This window comes from Aethalodelphis obliquidens, unplaced genomic scaffold, assembly GCF_003676395.1.
Source record: "Aethalodelphis obliquidens isolate GAN/ISIS:26980383/991018 unplaced genomic scaffold, ASM367639v1 scaffold10, whole genome shotgun sequence".
Lineage (NCBI taxonomy): Eukaryota > Metazoa > Chordata > Mammalia > Artiodactyla > Delphinidae > Aethalodelphis > Aethalodelphis obliquidens.
The window spans coordinates 38966076-38977358 of record NW_020837954.1 but is presented as its reverse complement, the minus strand read 5'-3'; the positions used below and the strand labels follow the sequence as shown (position 1 = coordinate 38977358).

At 37.4% G+C, this 11283-nt stretch overlaps 1 protein-coding gene across 9 annotated transcripts in view; it reads right to left on the bottom strand.

The window, feature by feature from the left end:
* The window catches only part of FUT8 (fucosyltransferase 8), a 319526-nt gene that overhangs the window by 77500 nt on the left and 230743 nt on the right, over nt 1–11283 (bottom strand). For all 9 annotated transcript variants that reach the window (XM_027111525.1, XM_027111528.1, XM_027111522.1 and 6 more), the window contains one exon: nt 7572–7686. In XM_027111525.1, the coding sequence (XP_026967326.1) occupies nt 7572–7686 (115 nt within the window). The remainder of the gene's footprint in view (nt 1–7571; nt 7687–11283) is intronic.

The window sequence follows — 11283 nt, the reverse complement described above, 5'->3', positions numbered from 1 at the left end:
CATGTCTGGAAACTTCACGTTTTATGGTCCTACTCATTTAGCTATTTAAAAGTTATACCTCACTTTCCTCTATTTTAATGTAAACCCTGACAGTTAGCTTTTCTTTCCATAAAAGGCAAGTACCTGTCTTCAGCTTTAATTGCCAAAGCATCCAATTCAAAGAGGGGTATTTCTAATTAATACAGTGCAGCCTCAGGACTAGCTAAAGACCCACAGTGCCCCCCACCCCCACCCCGCCACACTGAGGCTCCTTTGTTTTAGAGATCTCGGTTGATTTCAGTAACTGACCATTTGGGCCACTTGTTTTTTCCCTTCCCCTTGCTTTAAATTCCTGCTCTTTTGTTTTATATTTGCCAAAAAAGAGTGAACTACTGAAGGCCCTAAAAATCAGAACCCCAAGCCCACACGTTCTCTCTCTACACACACACACACACACACACACACACACACACACACAACCTGGCTGTGTGGCTCCAGGTGTGCTATGTAATTCCCAGGTCGTGTAAGTAATAAACCTTTATTTATTTCAGTTTCCTGATGATTATTGCTAATGGGTGTCTTGCAATCATAGTAAGAACCACAAGGGCCAGTCCAACCACAACCCTGCTTTCTAATAGGCTGAGACCAGCACAAAACATTTATTAACTAAGTACATGAGAAACCTAATTGTCAAGGTTTCTGTAGCAAGGTCCCATTTGCTAGTGATGGGTAAATGCAAAAGAGGATGTGGCTTCACAGGCCAATATTACAAGCAGCCCTGAAGCTTATACCATCAGTCACCTTCAACAAACCACCAAGAAAAAGCAAACACTGGCTCTTCAAACTACTTCTTAAATGGTGAATATAAAGACTTGGAGTTAAGACTCTTCCTTTTCCCTCTGCCATTTGCTAGGCAAGTTATACAAACCTCTCTAATCCTCAATTTATTCTGCTTACTGAGTATAAAACAACACCTGCCTCATGAGAGTTACTTTGCATAATACCTAGCAATACAGAAAGTGCTTAGAAATGGCAGCTTGCAAACATTCTTCATCCTCATAACTTCCTTTAATGCACCAGAAGAACAAGAAGAAATATCTGCTCCCTTTCGCCTTCCCAATTTAAGGTCTTTAATGAGACCTTGAGATATCTGGATGTTTCACCATCTATTTTCAAAATGCCTGACCCAAACCTTGAGCCCAGTATAACACCAACGTAATGACTTGAATGACTCAATTTTCCATAGAGAAACAAGAATCAGTGCAAAGCTTTCTCAGATGGGTTTTTGAAGTGATGTGAGCTATGCAAGTCACATACACCACCCCCTGATATTTATCACAACTGGCATTTTTGGTTTAGGTAGGTCAGATTTAAAAACATAACACATAAAACACATAAAACATCCAAGCACTCAAACATCCAAGCTCTTTTAGAAAGGCTATCACAGTACCATAATGGATGTGTGAGAACTATCATGCCCATTTTCTAGGATCAGAGCATATCTATATATATTATAATTAATTGCACAGACATGTAGTTGTATACTTTTATGACATCACTGAGCCCTACTTATGACTTATTTGATCTTCGATCCTTAGTCAATACTCTATCCTGAGCTAAGCAATTACGGGGAGGGAGCAGAAGGTGTAGTGAGGCGTACTGAACAGACAGAAAAAGTCAGGGGATAGGCCACTCAGTTTTGGTCTACGGTAACCAGGACTCACACCTACAGCATAGCTGCCTTTTGCAAAAGTTGTAGGCAGTCAGTTAACAGAGGCTGATAATTATAAGATGGTCAGTTTGAGAAAGTGCTGCATACTCCAGGGAGTGCTGGAGAGTGAAAGTGAAAGTCCTAGTCAGAGGTTAGCACTCTTTAATGGAAAGCTGCTGTTCCAATATCAAATTAAAGCAAAATTTTAACTGGAGGCAACGTAGTCTTTATTGTATCTATGTACTTGAGACAAAACCCACCCAATCTTAACAGTCAGCATCTATCACTTTTCATCTAATTTTGCAATGTCTTTCTCTATTTCAGGCTTCTTACCGTTAGTGTTCTTGGGTAATCTATGTCTCTGGAGCAGGACTGAGAACCCCCTAAAGGGACTTCAGGTTCCCTCCTACTTCAATGAGAAGAGCTTTCTTGTGGGCAGAGTGGATTTACTGAGATGTATTGTAACAGGAAAGAGCTAAATGGACTCCGTTAGATCTGTTTCTTTGACTTTAACCTTTGCTTTTCATTGCTTTTGTTATTATAATAATAGAAAATGGGCTGCCTCAGGGAACACTACCCCTCTGCTGTTCAACTCACAGGGAGACAATCTGACCCTGTCCACCTGTGAATGGCTGCAAGAAAGAGGAAACTAACACATCCCCTCACGGAGGCTGGTCAGGAGATGTTTTGCAAGACAAATGGACCTTTTTTTTTTTTTTTTTTTTTTTTTTGGTACACGGGCCTCTCACTGTTGTGTGGCCTCTCCCGTTATGGAGCACAGGCTCCAGACGCGCAGGCTCAGCGGCCATGACTCATGGGCCCAGCTGCTCCGCGGCATGTGGGATCTTCCCAGACCGGGGCATGAACCCGCATCCCCTAGCATTGGCAGGCGGACTCTCAAGCACTGCGCCACCAGGGAAGCCCACAAATGGCCCTTTTACTTTACTTCCTCACCGCATCTACCTCTCTGATTCTATAAAAGAAACTGGCAACCAGACTCCAATAAGATAGTTTTCCGGAGACACTAGTCTGCCATCTTCTCGGTCTTCTGGCTTTCCGAATAAAGTCGTATTCCTTGTCTCTGGCTCACTTGTCTGTCGTGCAGTGAGCAGAGCGAGCTTGGACTCGGTAACAGTATGGTTCAGGGACGCTCATTTACACAGGTCCCTTCAAAGGCCCTGAGAGGAGGGGGACTTGCGTAGCGTGTTCACCTGGTCAAAATTTGTCTACAATGAGTTAAAATAGATGTCTCTTTCCACTTGAAACTCCCTCCCATCCACTTCACTTCCCCAGTGTTGGTGTCGGTATTGGGTGGAAATGAAGTGGCCTTCAACATTTCTGGGGTCCTCTTTTGGGAAAATTAAGCTGGGGATTCACTTAGTTTAGATTTAGAGGGATACATGTATGTGGTTCACGGCTGCTTTTGTGCAAAGTTATTTTTGTGACATAAACATAGGTACAGGGCAAGAGGTTGCACTGTGATGTGAACGTGCCCCATGGTGCCCAGGATGAGAAGTATCAGGTAATAAGAGAAGTGGAGTCAGTTCTCAGTGATGCCTAGTCAACACAAAAGTTTTCTTCTCTCATTAATAACCTCAAAAATGTAGCGTATATGATTTAAAATGCAGCATAAAACAATTATATGTCGCATACTTTTTTCTGATGAGAATCACATGAAACAGAATTTATATGAATTCCTTTGTATGCAGAGCACAAGCTTATAGCAGTACTATAAACACAACGTATGTCTGTATGTGAAGTTGCAAATGTTATGTATCACAAATATTAATAATTAAAAAAACTTTTTTGATCAACCATGCTATAGAAAAATCTGAATTAATCTTCCCTTTTTCTTTATAAAAAATATTACAAAATCACTGTCAACTCACCTTATAGAAAATATTACAAATTGTAATCAGAGAGTACGCAGCCAAGAAATGTGGGGAAACAATATTATAGTGTCAGGCAGTTAACAAAAATTTTTATTCTTCTGGAGTTTTGTGTTTGTGGTATTTGTCAACTTCATAAAATCTATAATTTGTTGGGATGTTTTTCATTATAAATAGTTGATCCTTACTATCCATGGATTCCAAAATTGCCTACTAGCTAAAATTTATTTGCAACCTCAAAATCAATACTTGAGGTGCTTTCAGGTCACTTGTGAACATGTGCCATACAGTGAAAACTGGGAGCCTCCTGAAGCACAAGTTCTCAGCTGAGGTCAAACAAGGTGCCGCTTTACCTACTTGGTTCAGCTCTCATATAAGAACAAGTATCCTTTTTGTGGTCTATTTAGACTTAACAGTATTTCATGTTCACTTCATGGTTGAAGAACTTTTCAAATAAACATATAAAAGATTAAGACCTTAAGAGAATTACTTGGTCCATTCTACTTGAGCCTAATAGTATACCTGGGGTTGTCTTCAGTAAGATTATTATAATCTTTTACTCATTTTAGTCTTTTTATACCATGCCATAGGGCCTTCAACTCTGAAGAGAAAATAATCTTAAGACAACCACAGAACTTTGTCCCACTGAAGTCCAGTTGCCCTAGTTCCTTTTTATTTTCCAGTATCTTGTGAAATTGCTTCTCCCAACTAAAACCAAGGTATGTGATAATAAATGAATGGAAATCTAAAATTGAGACCAAACTTAACTGTACTATATGACTGTAAATCAAGCAGGATTTTCATGAGACATAATGATATTTGCTCAATTCAAAGGACTGGATAACCGCAGAAAGAAAGGCTTAGATTTAAAGGACGCTTATTATGGATCAAGACAAGGGTTTTTTTTCCTCCCCACTTCTGGAAATCAAGCTTCTTTTTTAAAAATTTAATTAATTAATTAATTAATTAATTTTTATATAGCAGGCGACAAGGGTTTAATCTAGGCTTTTTTCTTTGTACTAGGTCTTGCATTATACCTTAAACAAATCAGCGTTTCTAAAAAATGCTTGTGGGTGATAATGAGAAGTGACAATAAGTTTCATGAGTATAAGTAAAAATCTAGTAAAACTGAAAATGTTTTCAACTATACAAACCAATTGAAAGTAAATTATAAAATTATCTGAATTATTTATCAAGAATACAATAAGGTATTTAAATGACTAAAATCTCCCAAAGAGATTAAAAATGTTAAAAATATTGGCTTTTATTATATCTTTTCCCTATTATTTTCTACTTAGATACAAATTATTACCATCTTTATATAACAGCTGGCTGATGGCTAAGTAAGGAGAGCCTTCTAAAATCTCCATCAATAAGTTATATGACGTGCTTATTTTTATTTTGAATACAGGTACCAAAAGTCAAAGATTTTCTCCTTTATCCCCCTTTTTAGCTTTATTTCCTAGTATACTATTTATTTTCTAAGCCCCGTTGAAGTCTTTCAGAATCTAAGTTGCTTAAATAGTCTTTTTACAGTAGTATTTCACTTAAAGTAAAGGTATGGAAACACCAGTAGATTTGAATATCAATAAAACATGTAATGGAAAAATGTAATCACTCTAAAAAAATCTGTATAAATAGCTCAACTCTTCTGATTAAACTCTCTAATCCAATTAGTTAAACCAGTGACGAATCATTCTTTTTAAAGGAATAAAAATTCAAGTCAGAAAGCATTCCTTACAAATACGTATTTTTAATTTTGTTGGAATGGGTGAAAGGACCCTTATTCACCTCCATCCAGAGAAGTTGAAGAGTGACTGGCATCTTTAATCTCTGAAGAATCATACGTTACAAATACAGTTCTTAACCTCAAAAATGGAAAAAATGATTGTAAATACATTGAATATTTAAAGAAAAATATTTTTCTAAAATATGGCTTTTCCTATTGAGATTTTCCCCATCTCCTTTAATATTAAAAATTGCATTTTCTTTTCCAATAAAAAAAAAGAAAAGCATGAAAGTAAGCATTTCTTAATTAATATTTGAAACTGAAGTTAAGGTCCATGTGAAACAATGTTTTACTGTAAGTCTGAAAGATTTAAAAAGCCAATATAGTTTTAAATCATTAGCATGATTTACAAGTGAAATTCTCTAAAACAGAACCACAGAAATCAGCACATAGAAGATGAAATTCACACTACTGGTGAAAACACTTGGCCACTCAAAAACCAAGAGGAAAAAAGAAACTAAAGCAAGTGGCAGGTCCTTGTTACTGGTGGGTTGGGGGTGGTGCTAAACTATGGCCAAATCATAGTTTAAATATAACTTTTGTGGTGTGAAAATTTAATGAATATGTGGAAATGGAAGAAACTCAGAAACCAGAGTTATTTCCATTTCAAATGAGGATGATAGTTCTGAGCCACCAGCTGTTTACAGTTCATTGAATGAGGTTCTAGTTGATAGGAGATAATTACCTCTTCCCTACAGGAGGCAAGTGTTTCTCATTCTACAGACACCTCTGATGAATGGCCATGGGGGTATGAGACCAAGAAATCATGCCAAGATCAGTTTCGTTTTTAACCAACTCTTGAAACACCTGATTTTCTGCTTTTTCCTATTTAAGTATAGGAAAATGTGCATCTTAAAATATACAGAATAAAGTCACTGGCTATTATTTTGCTTTTATAAAGCACCTTAACCTTAAAAGGAAAACAGAGTGATTATACACAGAAAGTATATATACCATCAATAGTACTAGAAAAGGATAAGTACGATCATTTCAACTTCAAGCATTTGGAGTGTTAAATTCTATTTACTAATACATTGTTTTCCCCTGATTTAAGTTTCTTTTCAGTTAATGACACATTACCCCATTCATTCCAGCTCCTTCGGCTACTTGGATAGGCCTATCAATTTGATCTTCCCAAACTCTCTCAAATTTGTCTCTTCACTTCCAATGCAAACTGCCACACACCTCAGTATTTCTCAGCTTCAGTATGGTCCTCGTATCCTAAACGCTCTCCTTGCTTCTAGTCTCTTACAATGAATCCAGTTCAAGCAAAATACTACTTTTCAGATAAATATCACTAAAGCAGCACTCTCATCATGCCACTCTTATGTATAAAAATCTTTCAAAAGCAGGTTGTGATTCCAAAATAGAAACAAGCTTATGGCATATTAAGCAAAAAACAAAATTTAAAAGTAAATCAGTACTATCCTTACAAATATGTAACACTGGGTAAGCATATTAATAAGAGCTAGAAGAGAACACACACAAAAAATGAAGAGAATATATTTTAAAGGGCCTGGGACTTGGAGTTTACCCTTGATTTATATTTCCCATTTGTTGTTATAATGATGTTTATACAATAAATAAAATCGTTCAGCAACCATTTACTGCTTATGCCCTATAAAGCTTAACCTGTACCCAAGGACCTCTGCAATCTGGCTCCCAAACCTACCTTTTCCAACCCTCCTTTTCGCACAACCAAAACTCCAGACAAACTAAAATATTCTATTTCTCATTGGGTTCCTGTACTGTTCTTTCCCAGGTATGGACCATTACTTACATCATATGCTCCAGCTAGTACGCTCTTCTCCATTTCTGGGTGTGTAAATCCTACCTAATTATCCTTTACAGCTCAGTTCAAATAATACCTTTTCCACATAGCTATCCCTGACAGGTTCCTCCAATGAGCATTTCCTCTAATCTCTCACATAAATGCAGCACTTCCTATTTTGCACTGTAGTTTTTGTATGTCCGTGTGTCAGAAGTAGCCCCCTTTAGGGCAGGGACCTTCTTTTAGCTATCTTTGTATTCCACTCAAGGAGTAACATACAGTCTTTTTGAATAAATAGGTAAAATGAGTGAACAAGTACTTTCAAAAAGTGAGGGCTAGGAAGACTAAAAACCAACAGCAACTCTTACTTTTAGTTTTATTATGATTCTCCTTTTTTTCACTCAAGTTAATTTCTTAACCTAACCTTCTTACCTGAAGATATGTTATTCTCCGCTGGACCAGCTCTGTCAGATCTTTGGCCTCTTTTTCCCGCCAATCACCTGCTCCATCTGTTTGACTGAGGTAGTATAAATCCGTCATTATAGACCTATAAAAAGCAAACAACATTGTGGGTCTAACTTATTTGTATTTCATCACAGGATTACACAAAGTCATAAGAAGAGAGTCAAATTCTTCATAAAGATTGATGCTCACACTGATGCTGGTACTCATTTTTTATTTTCTATCAAGACTGTGAAATTCAACAGTGTAGTCTCTAGCAGCCGAGATTCATTCCTATAGTAAATCTTTACTGTTGAGAAGAACATACTCCCCAGCCCCGCCCCCCCGCCCCAGGCCAATTATGTGCACTTATATCCCAACACAGAGCACGTCAGAGATCAGGGGAAATTGGATACCCATAGCAAAGAAATAGGTAGACTAACATAAGGGAGAGAAATACATTGGTGACAGCATTTGAATACTACCTTTTTGTTCTCTCTACTGTCACCTCCTGTCCCCTCTTAAATTTCTTCTTCATACTTGGAAAAAGATCAGAGGAAAATTTTGGCACAACTCTTACACAACGGTCGAAACCAAGGGTCAGCAAACTTTTTTCAATAAAGGGCCAGACAGTAAATATTCTACGCTTTGTGGGCGTCTGTTGCTTTTGTAGCAGGAAAGCTGCCATAGACAAGATGTAAAAAAAAAAAAAAAATGTGCGTGTCTTCCAATAAAACTTTATTCACAAAACCAGGCTATGAGCCAGATTTGGTCCTGAGGCTATAATCTGACAATTCTTCCTCTAAATTAATAAAATGATTGTTAAGATACTTTCCCATCCTGCGTAGTAGTTTCAATTACAACATGCTCAATTTCCTGCAAAGTAAACTAAAATACCCAGTATACTGACTGCTGGTGGAGATGGTTTCATTTATATTACATTAAACAAAAGCTATGACTTGCATTTACCAACAAAGAAAAGTAAAAAGCAAGACTCCTCTCTTTCTCTGACGCTCCCTACCAACCCATCAGCAAACATTTCGCCAAGCTCTGAACAAGTATCACCACTGGCATTGCTACCAACTGAGCCACCACTTTTCTCACCTGAATTGTTACAGTAACCTCTGAACAGGTCTCCCTGCTTCCACCCTTGCCAACGTCTATAGTCTATCCTCAATGTAGCAGCCAGATCCTGTCAAAATATCAGTCAAATGATGTTACTCCTTTGCTTTTATTGAACTGACTCTTCATCTCAATCCGTCAAACCCAAAGTTACTAATTTGACCTACAAGGCTCCAGACAATATGGCCTCCCTTACCTCTTTTTATTTATTTATTTATTTATTCATTCATTCATTTATTTTTTAAAACATCTTTATTGGACTATAATTGCTTTATAATGGTGTGTTAGTTTCTGCCTTATAACAAAGTGAATCAGTTATACATATACATATATCCCCATATCTCTTACCTCTTATATCTCCCTACCTCCCACCCTCCCTATCCCACCCCTCTAGGTGGTCACAAAGCACCGAGCTGATCTCCCTGTGCCATGCAGCTGCTTCCCACTAGCTATCTACTTCACATTTCGTAGTGTATATATGGCCATGCCACTCTCTCACTTTGTCCCAGCTTACCCTTCCCCATCCCCATATCCTCAAGTCCATTCTCTAGTAGGTCTGCATCTTTATTCCCGTCTTGCCCTTAGGTTCTTCATGACCTTTTTTTTTTTTCTCTATTAGATTCCATATACATGTGTTAGCATATGGTATTTGTTTTTCTCTTTGACTTACTTCACTCTGTATGACAGACTCTAGGTCCATCCACCTCACTACAAATAACTCAATTTCGTTTCTTTTTACGACTGAGTAATATTCCATTGTATATATGTGCCACATCTTCTTTATCCATTCATCTGTTGATGGACACTTAGGTTGCTTCCATGTCCTGGCTATTGTAAATAGAGCTGCAATGAACATTGTGGTACATGACTCTTTTTGAACTCTGGTTTTCTCAGGGTATATGCCCAGTAGTGGGATTGCTGGGTCATATGGTGGTTCCATTTTTAGTTGTTTAAAGAACCTCCATACTGTTCTCCATAGTGGCTGTATCAATTACATTCCCACCAACAGTGCAAGAGGATTTCCTTTTCTCCACACCCTCTCCAGCATTTATTGTTTGTAGATTTTTTGATGATGCCATTCTGACCAGTGTGAGATGATATCTCACTGTAGTTTTGATTTGCATTTCTCTAATGATTAGTGATGTTGAGCATTCTTTCATGTGTTTGTTGGCAACCTGTATATCTTCTTTGGAGAAATGTCTTTTTAGGTCTTTTGCCCATTTTTGGATTGGGTTGTTTCTTTTTTTGATATTGAGCTGCATGAGCTGCTTGTAAATATTGGAGATTAATCCTTTGTCAGTTGTTTCATTGGCAAATATTTTCTCCCATTCTAAGGGTTGTCTTTCCGTCTTGTTTATGGTTTCCTTTGCTGTGCAAAAGCTTTGAAGTTTCATTAGGTCCCATTTGTTTATTTTTGTTTTTATTTCCATTTCTCTAGGAGGTGGGTCAAAAAGGATATTGCTGTGATTTATGTCACAGAGTGTTCTGCTTATGTTTTCCTCTAAGAGTTTAATAGTGTCTGGCCTTACATTTAGGTCTTTAATCCATTTTGAGTTTACCTTTGTGTATGGTATTAGGGAGTGTTCTAATTTCATTCTTTTACATGTAGCTGTCCAGTTTTCCCAGCACCACTTATTGAAGAGGCTGTCCTTTCTCCACTGTATATTCTTGCCTCCTTTATCAAAGATAAGGTGACCATATGTGCGTGGGTTTATCTCTCGGCTTTCTATCCTGTTCCATTGATCTATATTTCTGTTTTTGTGCCGGTACTATACTTTCTTGATTACTGTAGCTTTGTAGTATAGTCTGAAGTCAGGGAGCCTGATTCCTCCAGCTCTGTTTTCTTTCTCAAGATTGCTTTGGCTATTCGGGGTCTTTTGTGTTTCCATCCAAATTGTGAAATTTGTTGTTATAGTTCTGTGAAAAATGCCAGTGGTAGTTTGATAGGGATTGCATTGAATCTGTAGATTGCTTTGGGTAGTAGAGTCATTTTCACAATGTTGATTCTTCCAATCCAAGAACATGGTATATCTCTCCATCTATTTGTATCATCTTTAATTTCTTTAATCAGTGTCTTATAATTTTCTGCATACAGGTCTTTTGTCTCCTTAGGTAGGTTTATTCCTAGATATTTTATTCTTTTTGTTGCAATGGTAAATGGGAGTGTCTCCTTAATTTCACTTTCAGATTTTTCATCATTAGTGTATAGGAATGCAAGAGATTTCTGTGCATTAATTTTGTATCCTGCTACTTTACCAAATTCACTAATGAGCTCTAGTAGTTTTCTGGTAGCATCTCTAGGATTCTCTATGTATAGTATCATGTCATCTGCAAACAGTGACAGCTTTACTTCTTCTTTGCCAATTTGGATTCCCTTTATTTCTTTTTCTCCTCTGATTGCTGTGGTTAAAACTTCCAAAACTATGTTGAGTAATAGTGGTGAGAGTGAGCAACCTTGTCTTGTTCCTGATCTTAGTGGAAATGGTTTCAGTTTTTCACCATTGAGGATGATGTTGGCTGTGGGTTTGTCATATATGGCCTTTATTATGTTTAGGTAAGTTCCCTCTGTGCCTACTTTCCG